We start from the raw sequence: 21,267 nt of genomic DNA, 5'->3' as shown, positions 1-21,267 counted from the left end.
TTGGGAACTGAGGAGACACATTTTTGAAGCTTCTCAGGTGGAATTCTTTCCCATTCTTGCTTGATGTACAGCTTAAGTTGTTCAACAGTCCGGGGGTCTCCCTTGTGCTATTTTAGGCTTCATAATGCGCCACACATTTTCAATGGGGGACAGGTCTGGACTACAGGCAGGCCAGTCTAGTACCCGCACTCTTTTACTATGAAGCCACGTTGATGTAACACGTGGCTTGGCATTGTCTTGCTGAAATAAGCAGGGGCGTCCATGGTAACGTTGCTTGGATGGCAACATATGTTGCTCCAAAACCTGTATGTACCTTTCAGCATTAATGGTGCCTTCACAGATGTTAAGTTACCCATGTCTTGGGCACTAATACACCCCCATACCATCACACATGCTGGCTTTTACACTTTGTGCCTATAACAATCCGGATGGTTCTTTTCCTCTTTGGTCCGGAGGACACGACGTCCACAGTTTCCAAAAACAGATTGAAATGTGGACTCGTCAGACCACAGAACACTTTTCCACTTTGTATCAGTCCATCTTAGATGAGCTCAGGCCCAGCGAAGCCGACGGCGTTTCTGGGTGTTGTTGATAAACGGTTTTCGCCTTGCATAGGAGAGTTTTAACTTGCACTTACAGATGTAGCGACCAACTGTAGTTACTGACAGTGGGTTTCTGAAGTGTTCCTGAGCCCATGTGGTGATATCCTTTACACACTGATGTCGCTTGTTGATGCAGTACAGCCTGAGGGATGGAAGGTCACGGGCTTAGCTGCTTACGTGCAGTGATTTCTCCAGATTCTCTGAACCCTTTGATGATATTACGGAGCGTAGATGGTGAAATCCCTAAATTCCTTGCAATAGCTGCTTGAGAAAGGTTTTTCTTAAACTGTTCAACAATTTGCTCACGCATTTGTTGACAAAGTGGTGACCCTCGCCCCATCCTTGTTTGTGAATGACTGAGCATTTCATGGAATCTACTTTTATACCCAATCATGGCACCCACCTGTTCCCAATTAGCCTGCACACCTGTGGGATGTTCCAAATAAGTGTTTGATGAGCATTCCTCAACTTTATCAGTATTTATTGCCACCTTTCCCAACTTCTTTGTCACGTGTTGCTGGCATCAAATTCTAAAGTTAATGATTATTTGCAAAAAAAAAAAAAAAGTTTATCAGTTTGAACATCAAATATGTTGTCTTTGTAGCATATTCAACTGAATATGGGTTGAAAATGATTTGCAAATCATTGTATTCTGTTTATATTTGCATCTAACACAATTTCCCAACTCATATGGAAACGGGGTTTGTATATATATATACACATATATATGTATATACACAATAATACATACATATATACATACATACAGTACATACATGTGTATATACATACATGCATACATGTATATATATACATACATGTATATACATACATACATACATGTACATACTTAATATACATACATATATATCTACACATGTATGTATATATGTGTATACATATACATACATACATGTATGTATATACACATACATGCACACATGTATATATATACATACACACATATATATATACACATACATACATACATACATGTATATATATATATACACATACATACACACATGTATATATATATATATATATATATATATATATATATATACACATACATACATACATGTATGTATATATGTATATATATATATATATATATATATATATATATATATATATATATACATACATACATACATGTATGTATATATATATATATATATATATATATATATATATATATATGTATGTGTGGGAAAAAAATCACAAGACTATTTCATCTCTACAGGCCTGTTTCATGAGGGGGGGTTCCCTCAATCATCAGGAGATTTTAATGGGAGCATTCACATACCATGGTTTATATAGGGCACAGAGTGGGTGGGTACAGGCTGGCGTAGGGGCGTGGTGATTGGCTCATGTGTTACCTAGGAGGTGTTTCCGTCTGTGGCGGCATGCTGTTACAATTTCGCTGCGCTTGTTGAGGGATGACAGGTCTGGACGGTAAATAATAAACAGTTTCTCTTTCAAGCATAGGTTGCATCTTTTATTACCACTATTGTAAGGTGTGCTGGATGCAAGAATTTGCCATGTTATTGAATATTCAACATTATTGTCTTTGAGGTCCCAAATGTGTTTGCTGAGTTCTGTGGTATTCCGCAGGTTTTGGTTCCTGAAAGAAGCCTTGTGATTGTTCCATCTGGTTTTGAATTCTCCCTCGGTTAATCCTACATATGTGTCGGATGTGTTAATGTCCTTGCGTGTTACCTTAGATTGGTAGACAACTGATGTTTGTAAGCACCCCCTGTTGAGAGGGCAATCAGGTTTCTTTCGACAGTTGCAGCCTTTGTTGGTTTTGGGGTCGCTCTGTCCGGGGGCCGACGGCTCATTTGCAATTGTTTTGTTGTGGTTTGAGATAATTTGTCGTATATTGTTCATACAGCTGTAGCTCAATTTAATGTTGTTCTTGTTGAATACTTTTCTTAGGGTGTTGTCTTTGGGAAAGTGTTTGTCAATCAGATTGAGGAATTTGTGTCCAATGTTAGTTGAGACGTTTTTGCTGTATGGGGGGTTGTATATATATATATATATATATATATATATATATATATATATACATACATGCATGTATATATATATATACACATACATACATACATACATGTATATATACATACATACTGTACTTTTTTTACTCATCCTTCCCCAGCGTTTACCTTTTTCCCATCTTTTACGGGGCGCCTTGTGGAGACCCATCAGCTTTCCTGTTCTGTATGTCTAAGAGGGACGGCGTGGCGCAGTGGAAGAATGGCCGTGCGCAACCCGAGGGTCCCTGGTTCAATCCCCACCTAGTACCAACCTCGTCATGTCCGTTGTGTCCTGAGCAAGACACTTCACCCTTGCTCCTGATGGGTGCTGGTTAGCGCCTTGCATGGCAGCTCCCTCCATCAGTGTGTGAATGTGTGTGTGAATGGGTAAATGTGGAAGTAGTGTCAAAGCGCTTTGAGTACCTTGAAGGTAGAAAAGCGCTATACAAGTACAACCCATTTATCATTTATTTATTTAATCTTGAACGGTTTGGGCTGAAAACAAAGTTTTGTTGTACTTCTGACAATAAAGACCTACCTACCATATAGTTTAGTACTGAAGTATGAAGTACTACATTTCCCAAATGTGATCTTGAACCAAATAAAACTGTGATGTGTTCAGCATGCAGGAAAATAATCAAATGAATGATAGAATACACATGTCAATATCAGTTTCTATTGTTTCATCTTATTAACAACCAAAGCCCTTCCAGACATGACTAATGTTTGTGTCATAAAAAAAACTCCCTTAATCATCAAAACACCTCGAGTGCTGTGGAAAAGATGAATTTGAGTGTATGACTGCCCCACTGCCAGTTACTGAGGGAGTGTTTTCTATTAGATAGCTAGTAAATGAGCTGTTCTTACCCCGGTCTTGTCACAGAGTCGCAGCGTGTTGAAGGAGCCCACTGCAAACACTTCTCCATCTGGAGCCCAGGACAGGGAGGTGACTGGGTAGTCATGTGACAGTGAGCAGTAAAGCAGGCGGCCGAAGCTGTCCCACACCTGTGGAAGAGGCACACAGCACTTTTTTTGAAGGTGCGCCTACAAAAAGCCAAAAAACCTTGCTTACTTTATATTTACAGTCCTCTCCTCCTGACAGTATGAGGTCATTGACCGAGTTCCAGTCCACCTTCAGGATGACCCCGTCGTGTGCCTTCCACTAGAGAGAGACAGAGACAACTCAGTAATACACAAGTCTTCAACGCCATTCTTGCTAAAAAGCACACAAAAATGATTTTATATTGCTTGTATTCCGTGATGTGACTTCTTCCCGGAAGTGAAAACCAGTGGTCAACCAAGCCAAAATGGAAAAAAATAATAATAATTTACCAACTGGTAATTTAAAATGATTAAGTAACATTTTTGACAATAGTCCAATCTATTAATATGCAACTTTTCTTGTGTATTTGGAATGTTTTTTGATTGATTGATTGAAACTTTTATTAGTAGATTGCACAGTACAGTACATATTCCGTACAATTGACCACTAAATGGTAAAACTCCAATATGTTTTTTAACTTGTTTAACCCTTGTGTAATGTTCATATTGTTGTTACTCAGCCAGCGTTTGTGGGTCTGATGGACCCGTTGCATTTTGTGGCTTTTAATGCCTCACAATAATCTGTTCAGTATTTTAACATAAAAGTGTTTGATTGTGAGGCATTAAAAGCCACAAAATGCAACGGGTCCATCAGACCCTGAGTAACAACAATATGAACGTTGCACGGAAAATTTCTCTGCCAGTGTCTGCATCCCACAGGGATTCTTCTTTTGTGTTTCTGCACCCGCGGTTCCAACACAAGGTTGCAACATTGTTTGTCAACACTGTCTGCTCTCATTTTCTCGCACATTTTACCCTCTGATGTTCTGTGTACCTAAGCTCTGTCCTCCTCCTGTCTAGGCCTGCTGTGTGTGTGTGTGTGGTACACAGAACATCAATTTCCACACTTCTATTAGCCCCGGGTCCAGTTGACCCGGACATCTTATATGTAATATAAATGTGTAGGGGGGGGTGTATGGTGTGTGGTCATTAAATATGTATTCTGATATCTATTCTTCACAGAAAATGAGCCAAAGTCAGTGAGTCTCAGTTTGAAAAAGTAATTAATTGTATCATTTTTCTTTTAATAAAAAAATGAAAACGGGTCCCACAGACCCGAACACCACCCAAGGGACTTTTCTTGTGTATTTGGGATCCCCACAAGTCCCAAAAATGCTTCATACCATGGAGGCGTTGCATAGACATTTGAAAAACTATTTTTGCCTTCTTCCAAATGAACCAGTTGAGTTTTGCCCACAATTGTGACGTAAGTTACAACAGTCATGTCAGCGGATATCTCCATAAATGGTAAAGATTTCCCCGGCGACGCCTTGCAGGGGTTTGTTTGTAGTTCCAAGGAAAATGTTTTTTGATTGATTGATTGATTGATTGATTGATTGAAACTTTTATTAGTAGATTGCAGGTGAGGCGGGGCCTCACCTGCCATCATGGAAAGAAAAAAAATGTAAAAAGAATTTTTTTTTATTAAATTGTTATATGTATCCAGTGATTATACTATAAAGCTATTTTCCATTTAACTTCACCCGTTTTAGATTATTTTTATTTAAAATCGCTGAATTTTCACATTTGCCCTTCAAATACTGAGAAGAGACGGTGCGGTGAACAGCAGCCAGTTGAGGCACGTCACTCAGTGCCTCAACATGGATTGCGGACTCGGTTAACTGCTGGCCTGCTGTGCAGTGAGACCGTATTGCTATATCAATCTTTATCAATCAATCTTTATTTATATAGCCCTAAATCACAAGTGTCTCAAAGGGCTGCACAAGCCACAACGACATCCTCGGTACAAAGCCCACATAAGGGCAAGGAAAAACTCACCCCAGTGGGACGTCGATGTGAATGACTATGAGAAACCTTGGAGAGGACCGCATATGTGGGTAACCCCCCCCCCCCCCCCCCCCTCTCTATATGAATTATATTATACATTTCCATAGTTTAGTTAGCTGAGGTATATAATGTACAGTGTATTTTGTCAACAACTGTATGTGTGTAACGTATTTCTTGTGCTGAGCGATCATAAAACGGCTGCAAAAGACGCACTGGCTGAGGCTCGCCTCCTGCACCCCCGCCGTAGAATGCACGGCATCCCCTGACGGGAGTGTTATATCAACTAAAGCCCACACTTAAACTTTCCACGTGCAAGATTGAATCTATTTAAAAAAGTTATTTCATAAGAAGCCAAAAAGTCCAAAAACAATAATGTTGGTGTTGGAGGAGTTGTGAATGACTGCAGGGCCACAACATTAGGTACACCTGCAGACTGCAGGTGTACCTAATTCACAACTCCTCCAACACGAACATTATTGTTTTTGCACTTTTTGGCTTCTTATTAAATAACTTTTGTAACCTATTTTTATGGGCTTTCCTCTTTGTGATGTTAAGTTCCTGTTATGCGCTGTTATACAGTATATGCCTTGAGCTCTTATTTTGAAGGCGCTAAGAGCGGAAGTGATGACACGTTGGAGTGGAGCGGAAGTTTTTGAAAGAAGGTAAATAAAGTGGTCCTCGTGTAAACTGGAGCCTCCGTGTTTGTTATTTTGTAGTTTCATACAGTATAGGCGACATTTATAAACCCTCGGTTACACTTTTTTAAATAGATTCAATCTTGCACGTGGAAAGTTTAAGTGAGGGCTTTAGTTGATATAACACTCTCGTCAGGGGGTGCATTAATCCAGCACAACAGCGGCTCATGGACTTATTTTATAAGTAAAGGTAAGACCATAATAACGTTTTTTTTTATTAAATGTGCTTTTTTGTGTGCTACAGTTTGTATGTGTAAAGTTAAAGTTAAGTTAAAGTAGCAATGATTGTCACACACACACTAGGTGTAATGAAATTTGTCCTCTGCATTTGACCCATCCCCTTGATCACCCCCTGGGAGGTGAGGGGAGCAGTGGGCAGCAGCGGCGCCGCGCCCGGGAATAATTTTTGGTGATTTAACCCCCAATTCCAAGCCTTGATGCTGAGTGCCAAGCAGGGAAGAATGCTGGTATGAGCTTTTAAACATAACCCGTTAACTGCTGCCAATCAAATGGTGAATAAGATACTCTTTAGGGTTCATATGTTTGTAAATCTGACTGTGATGAAGTCAGTGCCTCACCAGTCATGAACCTCACCGCACGTCACTGGTCTGATGGACCCGTTGCATTTTGTGGCTTTTAATGCCTCACAATCAAACACTTTTATGTTAAAATACTGAACAGATGTTTATTGGGATAAGGTAAACATCTGTTCAGTCTTTTATCATAAAAGTGTTTGATTGTGAGGCATTAAAAGCCACAAAATGCAACGGGTCCATCAGACCCACAAACGCTGGCTGAGTAACAACAATATGAACGTTGCACGGAAAATTTCTCTGCCAGTGTGTGCATCCCACAGGGATTCTTCTTTTGTGTTTCTGCACCTACGGTTCCCACACAAGGTTGCAACATTGTTTGTCAACACTGGCTGCTCTCATTTTCTCGCACATTTGACCCTCTGATGTTCTGTGTACCTACACTCTGTCCTCCTCCTGTCTAGGCCTGCCGTGTGTGTGTGTGTGTGTGTGTGTGTGTGTATGTGTGTGCGTGTGTGTGTGTGTGTGTGTGTGTGTGGTACACAGAACATCAATTTCCACACTTCTATTAGCCCCGGGTCCAGTTGACCCGGACATCTTATATGTAATATAAATGTGTAGGGGGGGTGTATGGTGTGTGGTCATTAAATATGTATTCTGATATATGTTCTTCACAGAAAATGAGCCAAAGTCAGTGAGTCTCAGTTTGAAAAATTAATTAATTGTATAATTTTTCTTTTAATAAAAAAATGAAAACGGGTCCCACAGACCCGAACACCACACAAGGGACTTTTCTTGTGTATTTGGGATCCCCACAAGTCCCAAAAATACTTCATACCATGGAGGCGTTGCATAGACATTTGAAAAACTATTTTTCCCTTCTACCAAATGCAGGGGTCTGTTTGTAGTTCCAAGGAAAATGTTTTTTGATTGATTGATTGATTTGAACTTTTATTAGTAGATTGCACAGTACAGTACATATTCCGTACAATTGACCACTAAATGGTAACACCCCAATAAGTTTTTACACTTGTTTAAGTCGGGGTCCACGTTAGGGATGTCCCGATCCAGGTTTTTGCACTTTCGATCCGATATCGATATTATTTTTTGCATTTCCGATCCTAAACCGATACTGACCGATACCGATACTGACCGATACTGGCCTATCCGAGCATGTATTAAAGTTTAAAGTTATTTAGCCTACTTAGTTGTCAGAATCATGTTGAAAAGGGTTTTAGTACTCTTGATAACAACTAGCCAGCTGAATTAGGGGAGTTTGAATAATACACAATGGTTGGTAACAAGAAACTGACCTGTTTATTCAAGGATAAACACAAAATAGACAAAATTATACATGACAAACAGAAATGGCATCATTGAACTAGGGCTGGGCGATATGGCCTTTTTTTAATATTGCCATATTTTAAGGCCATATTGCGATACACGATATATATCTCCATATTTTGCCTTAGCCTTGAATGAACACTTGATGCATATAATCACAGCAGTATGATGATTCTATGTGTTTTGATTGATTGATTGAGACTTTTATTAGTAGGTTGCACAGTGAAGTACATATTCCGTACAATTGACCACTAAATGGTAACACCCCAATAAGTTTTTCAACTTGTTTAAGTCGGGGTCCACTTAAATTGATTCATGATACAGATATATACTATCAGATATATACTATCATCATAATACAGTCATCACACAAGATAATCACATTGAATTATTGACATTATTTATAATCCAGGGTGTGGAGGGGGGCGCCGGATGTAAGTGTCAAAAAGACAGTCAAAAGAGTTTGATATGAGAATAAATCTAAAGTTAAAATATAGGGTAGAAATGCACCCATTTGCAGGAAATGTAGTCTTGATTTTCAAAATTTTCCTTCAAGGCTTGCATGTCTACATTAAAACATTCTTCTTCATACTGCATTAATATATGCTACTTTTAAACTTTCATGCAGAGAAGGAAATCATAACTAAAAAAATCACAAATTTTTTCATACGGTGTTGATGTGGAAATTTTTGCCTCAGCATTTTGATGGTGTGGACGTGTGGCACCGAATGGAGATAAGCGTCTCGACAGACGTCACAATATTTGAACAATGATGACGAAAACTGTTTTCTCTGTCGTGTCCGTGTGTCGAAAATTGTTATGCGCTTATTTTTTTATTTGATTTTGTGCGTGGCATAGATTTGCTATGCGCAGAGGACGCTTAAACAGTGCGCAATTGCACAGGCGAGCACCTTGGAGGGAGCGCTGCTCGCACGGCTGCGCTAGCATCACAGCTAACGTTAGCCATGCTGCTACCTCTCTGCTCCGGGAGGACGTATACGTATGTGACGTATGACGTGACAGTATGTGACGTATGACGTGACAGTATGTGACGTATGACGTGACAGTATGTGATGTATGACGTGACAGTATGTGACGTGTGTAAGAAGGTGCACTTGCTGTCTGTGAGAGGGAGACACGGGAAAGAGTGAGAAGAGCCTGTCGTGTAATGCCAGCAGCTAAAAGCAACTGCGTGAGAATTCACAGACCTGTGGATGTGTTGAAGGTGTGCTGGAAAATGCGGAACGGAAATTACGGAGCAGCAGAAAAGTGGAATGTATTATTTAAATCAGTGCGTTGGAAAACACGGACCGGAGTTTTTTTTTAAACTGGATCTGGATCGGCATTTTCCCATGCCTTGCCGATACGCAATTTTTGGCAAATATCGGCAGCCGATCCGATCCAAATATCGGATCGGGACATCCCTAGTCCACGTTAATCAATTCATGGTAATCATGGTAATAATGTGACCCAAAAACCTAAATTGTCCTTTTATTAGCTGCATTACCTGCATCACCTGCTGCCCTCTGGGAAGCGCTACAGGTGCATTAAAACCAAAACAAACAGGCTGAAGAACAGCTTCTTCCCCAGGGCCATAACCATTCTGAACGGACTGCCCCATTGTCCCTCATAACGGCCTTCTCTTCGGTGCAATAACCCATTCCACCAACCACCCTGTTTTTGTTTTGTTTTTTCATGTATATATTCATTCACATTCACTTCTACATTTTTTATATTTCTATATATTTGCACATTGTTTTTCTTTTTCTAGCATGCACACATCGCACTGTATGGAATGGCCTCAATCTCGTTACCTTGTGTAATGACAATAAAGCTGATTCTGATTCTGATTCTTCTGATTACCCAACCTCATCTGAAAAAGTAAGAAGTCCCGGTTAATTTTTGTGCTTTGTGGCAACCGTAAGGAAGTGTCTGTTTGTGTGTGCAAAGCACTTTGAAGACAGCGGTTTTACCAACCTCCGACAGTACGCAGGATTTTACCCATAACTAAATTGACTGGCGGGGTAAGTCCCTACTATTTGTGGCAATGGTGGAGACAATGAAGCGGTAAATCAAACAACAGTACTATGGCTTGACAATTTCAAATGATATGTTAGCGATGTCACACTGCAAATTAACCGGACTGCATGTTTCTTTACAAATACAAAGAGGCTATGTATAATGCTAGATTGCGTGGATGTACATAATTATTTAACAATACATAGCCTGTATAACTATAGCTTTATTGCACTGAAAGGCATTTCAAAAGGACGCTACTAAACAAACCTTTGAGATGTGTTTATTTCAAGCCTCACTTCTTAAGTTACTTCCTCTTCACTTTCCTCTGACATTGGCTCCGATATACATTGGATGCTAAATTCCTTAGCTGTTGCCATTTCTAATAAAAAGTTGCTTATAGTTCTAATTTATTAGCATACCTTGAAATCTACAAAAATATCTAATGGAGTGAAATGCAGTCTCAGCCCCCTTTTAGGGTTATACAAGCGATATCCCACCTAACCTTATCCTGGTCCACACACACACAATTGTCGTTTAAGACCCCTGCCCCCCTTCGTCCGCCGGCGCAACGCGACCTAGTACGCCAGAGGTGCTCACACTTTTTCTGCAGGCGAGCTACTTTTCAATTGATCAAGTCGTGGGGATCTACCTCATTCATATATATAATTTATATTTACTTATTTATGAAATATATGTTTTTGTTAACAAGTTAAAGGTGTTTAATGATAATGCGAGCATGTTTAACACATATAGCTAATATTGTTAAAAGATTAAAGGTGTTTAATGATAATACAAGTATGTTTAACACATATAGTTAATATTGTTAACAAGTTAAAGGTGTTTAATGATAATAAAAGCATGTTTAACACATATAGTTAATATTGTTAACAAATTAAAGGTGTTTAATGATAATACAAGTATGTTTAATACATATAGTTAATATTGTTAACAAGTTAAAGGTGTTTAAAGATAATACAAGCATGTTTAACACATATAGTTAATATTGTTAACAAGTTAAAGGTGTTTAATGATATTAAAAGCATGTTTAACACATATAGTTAATATTGTTAACAAATTAAAGGTGTTTAATGATAATACAAGTATGTTTAATACATATAGTTAATATTGTTAACAAGTTAAAGGTGTTTAAAGATAATACAAGCATGTTTAACACATATAGTTAATATTGTTAACAAGTTAAAGGTGTTTAATGATAATAAAAGCATGTTTAACACATATAGTTAATATTGTTAACAAATTAAAGGTGTTTAATGATAATACAAGTATGTTTAATACATATAGTTAATATTGTTAACAAGTTAAAGGTGTTTAAAGATAATACAAGCATGTTTAACACATATAGTTAATATTGTTAACAAGTTAAAGGTGTTTAATGATATTAAAAGCATGTTTAACACATATAGTTAATATTGTTAACAAATTAAAGGTGTTTAATGATAATACAAGTATGTTTAATACATATAGTTAATATTGTTAACAAGTTAAAGGTTTTTAAAGATAATACAAGCATGTTTAACACATATAGTTAATATTGTTAACAAGTTAAAGGTGTTTAATGATAATAAAAGCATGTTTAACACATATAGTTAATATTGTTAACAAATTAAAGGTGTTTAATGATAATACAAGTATGTTTAATACATATAGTTAATATTGTTAACAAGTTAAAGGTGTTTAACGATAATACAAGCATGTTTAACACATATAGTTAATATTGTTAACAAGTTAAAGGTGTTTATATGTATAATGTATTTATATTATTCACATGTGAATAATGCTGTAAAATACTGTATTTATATTATTCACATGTGAATAATGCTGTATAATAGACTGTATTGATGTTTTTCACATGTGAATAATTCTGTATAATACTGTATTTATATTTTTCACATGTGACTAATGCTGTATAATAGACTGTATTTGTTTTTCCCATGTGAATAATGCTGTATAATAGACTGTATTTATATTATTCACATGTGAATAATGCTGTATAATAGACTGTATTTATGTTTTTCACATGTGAATAATGCTGTATAATACTGTATTTATATTATTCACATGTGAATAATGCTGTATAATAGACTGTATTTATGTTATTCACATGTGAATAAAGCTGTATAATAGACGGTATTTATATTATTCACATGTGAATAATGCTGTATAATAGACTGTATTTATGTTATTCACATGTGAATAATGCTGTATAATAGACTGTATTTATATTATTCACATGTGAATAATGCTGTATAATAGACTGTATTTATATTATTCACATGTGAATAATGCTGTATATTAGACTGTATTTATATTATTCACATGTGAATAATGCTGTATAATAGACTGTAATTAAATTATTCACATGTGAATAATGCTGTATAATAGACTGTATTTATATTATTCACATGTGAATAATGCTGTATAATAGACTGTATTTATGTTATTCACATGTGAATAATGCTGTATAATAGACTGTATTTATGTTATTCACATGTGAAAAATGCTGTATAATAGACTGTATTTATGTTTTTCACATGTGAATAATGCTGTATAATACTGTATTTATATTTTTCACATGTGAATAATGCTGTAAAATACTGTATTTATATTATTCACATGTGAATAATGCTGTATAATAGACTGTATTTATATTATTCACATGTGAATAATGCTGTTTAATAGACTGTATTTATATTATTCACATGTGAATAATGCTGTATAATAGACTATATTTATATTATTCACATGTGAATAATGCTGTATAATAGACTGTATTGATGTTTTTCACATGTGAATAATTCTGTATAATACTGTATTTATATTTTTCACATGTGACTAATGCTGTATAATAGACTGTATTTGTTTTTCCCATGTGAATAATGCTGTATAATAGACTGTATTTATATTATTCACATGTGAATAATGCTGTATAATAGACTGTATTTATGTTTTTCACATGTGAATAATGCTGTATAATACTGTATTTATATTATTCACATGTGAATAATGCTGTATAATAGACTGTATTTATGTTATTCACATGTGAATAAAGCTGTATAATAGACGGTATTTATATTATTCACATGTGAATAATGCTGTATAATAGACTGTATTTATGTTATTCACATGTGAATAATGCTGTATAATACTGTATTTATATTTTTCACATGTGAATAATGCTGTAAAATACTGTATTTATATTATTCACATGTGAATAATGCTGTATAATAGACTGTATTTATATTATTCACATGTGAATAATGCTGTTTAATAGACTGTATTTATATTATTCACATGTGAATAATGCTGTATAATAGACTATATTTATATTATTCACATGTGAATAATGCTGTATAATAGACTGTATTGATGTTTTTCACATGTGAATAATTCTGTATAATACTGTATTTATATTTTTCACATGTGACTAATGCTGTATAATAGACTGTATTTGTTTTTCCCATGTGAATAATGCTGTATAATAGACTGTATTTATATTATTCACATGTGAATAATGCTGTATAATAGACTGTATTTATGTTTTTCACATGTGAATAATGCTGTATAATACTGTATTTATATTATTCACATGTGAATAATGCTGTATAATAGACTGTATTTATGTTATTCACATGTGAATAAAGCTGTATAATAGACGGTATTTATATTATTCACATGTGAATAATGCTGTATAATAGACTGTATTTATGTTATTCACATGTGAATAATGCTGTATAATAGACTGTATTTATGTTATTCACATGTGAATAAAGCTGTATAATAGACGGTATTTATATTATTCACATGTGAATAATGCTGTATAATAGACTGTATTTATGTTATTCACATGTGAATAATGCTGTATAATAGACTGTATTTATATTATTCACATGTGAATAATGCTGTATAATAGACTGTATTTATATTATTCACATGTGAATAATGCTGTATATTAGACTGTATTTATATTATTCACATGTGAATAATGCTGTATAATAGACTGTAATTAAATTATTCACATGTGAATAATGCTGTATAATAGACTGTATTTATATTATTCACATGTGAATAATGCTGTATAATAGACTGTATTTATGTTATTCACATGTGAATAATGCTGTATAATAGACTGTATTTATGTTATTCACATGTGAAAAATGCTGTATAATAGACTGTATTTATGTTTTTCACATGTGAATAATGCTGTATAATAGACTGTATTTATGTTATTCACATGTGAATAATGCTGTATAATAGACTGTATTTATATTATTCACATGTGAATAATGCTGTATAATAGACTGTATTTATATTATTCACATGTGAATAATGCTGTATAATAGACTGTATTTATGTTTTTCACATGTGAATAATGCTGTATAATACTGTATTTATATTATTCACATGTGAATAATGCTGTATAATACTGTATTTATATTATTCACATGTGAATAATGCTGTATAATAGACTGTATTTATATTAGTCACATGTGAATAATGCTGTATAATAGACTGTATTTATATTATTCACATGTGAATAATGCTGTATAATAGACTGTATTTATATTATTCACATGTGAATAATGATGTATAATAGACTGTATTAATATTATTCACATGTGAATAATGCTGTATAATAGACTGTATTTATATTATTTACATGTGAATAATTCTGTATAATAGACTGTATTTATATTAGTCACATGTGAATAATGCTGTATAATAGACTGTATTTATATTATCCACATGTGAATAATGCTGTATAATAGACTATATTAGTCACATGTGAATAATTCTGTATAATAGACTGTATTTATATTATTCACATGTGAATAATGCTGTATAATAGACTGTATTTATGTTATTCACATGTGAATAATGCTGTATAATAGACTGTATTTATATTATTCACATGTGAATAATGCTGTATAATAGACTGTATTTATATTATTCACATGTGAATAATGCTGTATAATAGACTGTATTTATGTTTTTCACATGTGAATAATGCTGTATAATACTGTATTTATATTTTTCACATGTGAATAATGCTGTATAATAGACTATATTTATGTTTTTCCCATGTGAATAATGCTGTATAATAGACTGTATTTATATTATTCACATGTGAATAATGCTGTATAATAGACTGTATTTATACTATTCACATGTGAATAATGCTGTATAATAGACTATTTATATTATTCACATGTGAATAATGCTGTATAATAGACTGTATTTATGTTATTCACATGTGAATAATGCTGTATAATAGACTGTATTTATATTATTCACATGTGAATAATGCTGTATAATAGACTGTATTTATATTATTCACATGTGAATAATGCTGTATAATAGACTGTATTTATGTTATTCACATGTGAATAATGCTGTATAATAGACTGTATTTATATTATTCACATGTGAATAATGCTGTATAATAGACTGTATTTATATTATTCACATGTGAATAATGCTGTATAATAGACTGTATTTATGTTATTCACATGTAAAAAATACCTAAATGTTTATTGTCTATTGTACTTTCTATTCTATTCTAAGTTCCTCAACATGTGTCATAAATGGAGTTAGTGTACCTGTATGACTTTAACGCTGGGTTGCAGAGGTTTAATGACCAGGTGTCGACCTGATGTGTAGAGGATCCTCTCAGAGTCTGGGCCCCAGGCCACAGAATATACGGGAGACGCTGGAAGAAACACAGAATTGTAAGGATTTGGAGTATTTCCAACACCACAAATGTAACTCTGTGGATTGATTAGTAGTGTATGTATACATTTCTTATACACGGATTTCATGAAGGATCATTTATCAACAACCCTTCCTCTCAGAAAGTATGACATTGCCTCAAGAGTTCCTCTTCTCATCATTCAGTTTCTAGAAGGCGTACCAGCTGCAAAGAGATGCGAGTGTGTGTGTGCGAGCATGTTTACGAGATAGGGTTGAGGATATAGGAACATGTGCAGTGTGGGCTGACATTTAACCTCGCTCCAGGTGCATGTGTGGTTTCTCACAAATGCCAACCGGTCACATGATCTAAAAATCTGTCAAAAAGGCAAAGAAGAGCGATGACAAGTTCCTTCTTCTTGCGTGTTTCAAACATCTTCTCATCACGTGCTGGGTAAGAGGAAATGGGTCAGGGCAAACACCAGGATGTACCACAGCAGATCTGAGAGCCATGTGGATGGGCTATGCAGCAGTGCTACTCCATCCAGGTGTTTTACACATTGTTCAGCATCCCACTACCCAGCATAACTTTCTTCAAAAACTCTTAAAAACATTCCAATATAGCGGATCTAAATGGGCCATTTCCCTTTGCCAGGTTCTCTCTGAGCTATTGTATCCTCCTAGTGCAGGGGTCGGCAACCTTTACCAGTCAAAGAGCCATTTTGACCAGTTTCACAAATTAAAGAAAACAATGGGAGCCACAAAAATCTTTTGAAATTTAAAATGAAATAACAATGCATACAAATTTGTTGTTTTTTTTGCTTTGTGCTATGTATAAACCAAGGGTCACAGACACGCGGCCCACACCTTAATATGAAAAGTGAATGTTAGTGCGGCCCGCGAGTTTTTTATGAATGTCGGTTGACAGCGTCATGCTTGTCAACCCTCTCGATTTTTCCGGCAGACTACGAATTTCAGGGTTACTTTTCTCTCGAACGTGCTGTAACAGTACAATATTTAGCGCCCACTACAACCAGCAAGCCGGCCCGGCCACACGATGTGGGTGGGGGGGTTGATGTGTGGGGGAGCAGGGTTGGGGTGGGGGCGGGGTTTGGTGGTAGGGGGGGTGTATAATGAGAGTCAGGGCTGCATGGGATTCTGGGTATTTGTTCTGTTGTGTTTATGTTGTGTTAAGGTGCAGATGTTCTCCCAAAATGTGTTTGTCATTCTTGTTTGGTTTTGGTTCAAAGTGTGGCGCATTATTAGTAAAAGTCTTGAAGTTGTTTTATATGGCCACCTTCAGTGTAACCCAGTGGTTCTCAAACTTTTTTTGTCATCCCCCACTTTGGACAAGGGGGAGTTTTCAAGCCCCACCTGCCCCCATCGCCCCAACAGAGCGCTAATGCCAAGCTTTAACATTTTCAAATTTATTGAACATCAAGTTGTATACATTCAAACTCAATAACATAAAATAACATTAAGTTCAATAATAAATACAATAACTGTGCAGCTGTGGTATAACTTGCATCAAGTTCAATAATAAATAAAATAACTTCCATCAAGTTCAATAATAAATAAAACAAAAGTGTTACAACTTGCATCAAGTTCAATAATAAATCAAAAAAAGTGTTATAACTTGCATCACGTTCAATAATAAATCAAAAAAACTGTTATAACTTGCATCACGTTCAATAATAAATAAAAAAAAGTGTTATAACTTGCATCACGTTCAATAATAAATCAAAAAAAGTGTTATAACTTGCATCAAGTTCAATAATAAATCAAATAAAAGTGTTATAACTTGCATCAAGTTCAATAATAAATCAAAAAAAGTGTTATAACTTGCATCAAGTTCAATAATAAATCAAATAAAAGTGTTATAACTTGCATCAAGTTCAATAATAAATCAAATAACTTGCATCAAGTTCAATAATAAATCAAAAAAAGTGTTATAACTTGCATCAAGTTCAATAATAAATAAAACAAAAGTGTTATAACTTGCATCAAGTTCAATAATATAAATCAAAAAGTGTTATAACTTGCATCACGTTCAATAATAAATCAAAAAAAGTGTTATAACTTGCATTAAGTTCAATAATAAATCAAATAACTTGCATCAAGTTCAATAATAAATCAAAAAAAGTGTTATAACTTGCATCAAGTTCAATAATAAATCAAAAAAAGTGTTATAACTTGCATTAAGTTCAATAATAAATCAAATAACTTGCATCAAGTTCAATAATAAATCAAAAAAAGTGTTATAACTTGCATCAAGTTCAATAATAAATAAAACAAAAGTGTTATAACTTGCATCAAGTTCAATAATATAAAAAAAAGTGTTATAATTTGCATCAAGTTCAATAATAAATCAAATAAAAGTGTTATAACTTGCATCAAGTTCAATAATAAATCAAATAACTTGCATCAAGTTCAATAATAAATCAAAAAAAGTGTTATAACTTGCATCAAGTTCAATAATAAATAAAACAAAAGTGTTATAACTTGCATCAAGTTCAATAATAAATCAAAAAAAGTGTTATAATTTGCATCAAGTTCAATAATAAATAAAACAAAAGTGTTATAACTTGCATCAAGTTCAATAATAAATCAAAAAAAGTGTTATAACTTGCATCAAGTTCAATAATAAATCAAAAAAGTGTTATAACTTGCATCAAGTTCAATAATAAATCAAAAAGTGTTATAACTTGCATCACGTTCAATAATAAATCAAAAAAAGTGTTATAACTTGCATCAAGTTCAATAACAAATCAAATAACTTGCATCAAGTTCAATAATAAATCAAAAAAAGTGTTATAACTTGCATCAAGTTCAATAATAAATAAAACAAAAGTGTTATAACTTGCATCAAGTTCAATAATATAAAAAAAGTGTTATAACTTGCATCAAGTTCAATAATAAATCAAATAAAAGTGTTATAACTTGCATCAAGTTCAATAATAAATCAAATAACTTGCATCAAGTTCAATAATAAATCAAAAAAAGTGTTATAACTTGCATCAAGTTCAATAATAAATAAAACAAGTGTTATAACTTGCATCAAGTTCAATAATAAATAAAACAAAAGTGTTATAACTTGCATCAAGTTCAATAATAAATCAAAAAAAGTGTTATAACTTGCATCAAGTTCAATAATAAATAAAACAAAAGTGTTATAACTTGCATCAAGTTCAATAATAAATCAAAAAAAGTGTTATAACTTGCATCAAGTTAAATAATAAATCAAAAAAAGTGTTATAACTTGCATCAAGTTCAATAATAAATCAAATAACTTGCATCAAGTTCAATAATAAATAAAAAAAAGTGTTATAACTTGCATCAAGTTCAATAATAAATAAAACAAAAGTGTTATAACTTGCATCAAGTTCAATAATATAAAAAAAAGTGTTATAACTTGCATCAAGTTCAATAATAAATCAAATAAAAGTGTTATAACTTGCATCAAGTTCAATAATAAATCAAATAACTTGCATCAAGTTCAATAATAAATCAAATAACTTGCATCAAGTTCAATGATAAATCAAAAAAAGTGTTATAACTTGCATCAAGTTCAATAATAAATAAAACAAAAGTGTTATAACTTGCATCAAGTTCAATAATATAAAAAAAAGTGTTATAACTTGCATCAAGTTCAATAATAAATCAAATAAAAGTGTTATAACTTGCATCAAGTTCAATAATAAATCAAATAACTTGCATCAAGTTCAATAATAAATCAAAAAAAGTGTTATAACTTGCATCAAGTTCAATAATAAATCAAATAAAAGTGTTATAACTTGCATCAAGTTCAATAATAAATCAAATAACTTGCATCAAGTTCAATAATAAATCAAAAAAAGTGTTATAACTTGCATCAAGTTCAATAATAAATAAAACAAAAGTGTTATAACTTGCATCAAGTTCAATAATAAATAAAACAAAAGTGTTATAACTTGCATCAAGTTCAATAATAAATCAAAAAAAGTGTTATAACTTGCATCAAGTTCAATAATAAATCAAATAACTTGCATCAAGTTCAATAATAAATACAATAACTGTGCAGCTGTGGTATAACTTGCATCAGGTTCAATAAAAAATAAAATAACTTCCATCAAGTTCAATAATAAATAAAACAAAAGTGTTATAACTTGCATCAAGTTCAATAATAAATCAAAAAAAGTGTTATAACTTGCATCACGTTCAATAATAAATCAAAAAAACTGTTATAACTTGCATCATGTTCAATAATAAATCAAAAAAAGTGTTATAACTTGTATCAAGTTCAATAATAAATCAAAAAAAGTGTTATAACTTGCATCACGTTCAATAATAAATCAAAAAAAGTGTTATAACTTGCATCAAGTTCAATAATAAATCAAATAAAAGTGTTATAACTTGCATCAAGTTCAATAATAAATCAAAAAAAGTGTTATAACTTGCATCAAGTTCAATAATAAATCAAATAAAAGTGTTATAACTTGCATCAAGTTCAATAATAAATCAAAAAAAGTGTTATAACTTGTATCAAGTTCAATAATAAATCAAAAAGTGTTATAACTTGCATGACGTTCAATAATAAATCAAAAAAAGTGTTATAACTTGCATCAAGTTCAATAATAAATCAAATAACTTGCATCAAGTTCAATAATAAATCAAAAAAAGTGTTATAACTTGCATCAAGTTCAATAATAAATAAAACAAAAGTGTTATAACTTGCATCAAGTTCAATAATAAATCAAATAAAAGTGTTATAACTTGCATCAAGTTCAATAATAAATCAAAAAAAGTGTTATAACTTGCATCAAGTTCAATAATAAATCAAAAAGCGTTATAACTTGCATGACGTTCAATAATAAATCAAAAAAAGTGTTATAACTTGCATCAAGTTCAATAATAAATCAAATAACTTACATCAAGTTCAATAATAAATCAAATAACTTGCATCAAGTTCAATAATAAATCAAAAAAGTGTTATAACTTGCATCAAGTTCAATAATAAATCAAATAAAAGTGTTATAACTTGCATCAAGTTCAATAATAAATCAAAAAAAAGTGTTATAACTTGCATCAAGTTCAATAATAAATCAAAAAGTGTTATAACTTGCATCACGTTCAATAATAAATCAAAAAAAGTGTTATAACTTGCATCAAGTTCAATAATAAATCAAATAACTTGCATCAAGTTCAATAATAAATCAAAAAAAGTGTTATAACGTGCATCAAGTTCAATAATAAATCAAAAAAGTGTTATAACTTGCATCAAGTTCAATAATGAATCAAAAAGTGTTATAACTTGCATCACGTTCAATAATAAATCAAAAAAGTGTTATAACTTGCATCAAGTTCAATAATAAATCAAATAACTTGCATCAAGTTCAATAATAAATCAAAAAAAGTGTTATAACTTGCATCAAGTTCAATAATAAATAAAACAAAAGTG

General features: G+C 33.1%; 1 protein-coding gene across 2 annotated transcripts in view; it reads right to left on the bottom strand.

Annotated features, from left to right (window-relative positions):
* The window catches only part of ift80 (intraflagellar transport 80 homolog (Chlamydomonas)), a 201,988-nt gene that overhangs the window by 145,862 nt on the left and 34,859 nt on the right, over positions 1 to 21,267 (bottom strand). For both annotated transcript variants that reach the window (XM_072915026.1, XM_072915027.1), the window contains exons 6-8: positions 15,743 to 15,852; positions 3,717 to 3,806; positions 3,512 to 3,649 (exon numbers count right to left, since the gene is read on the bottom strand). In XM_072915026.1, the coding sequence (XP_072771127.1) occupies positions 3,512 to 3,649; positions 3,717 to 3,806; positions 15,743 to 15,852 (338 nt within the window). The remainder of the gene's footprint in view (positions 1 to 3,511; positions 3,650 to 3,716; positions 3,807 to 15,742; positions 15,853 to 21,267) is intronic.

The sequence above is a fragment of the Nerophis lumbriciformis genome, linkage group LG17 (assembly GCF_033978685.3).
Source record: "Nerophis lumbriciformis linkage group LG17, RoL_Nlum_v2.1, whole genome shotgun sequence".
Taxonomy (NCBI): domain Eukaryota; kingdom Metazoa; phylum Chordata; class Actinopteri; order Syngnathiformes; family Syngnathidae; genus Nerophis; species Nerophis lumbriciformis.
The sequence above is the reverse complement of the archived record's forward strand: the minus strand, read 5'-3'. Positions and strand labels throughout refer to the sequence as shown.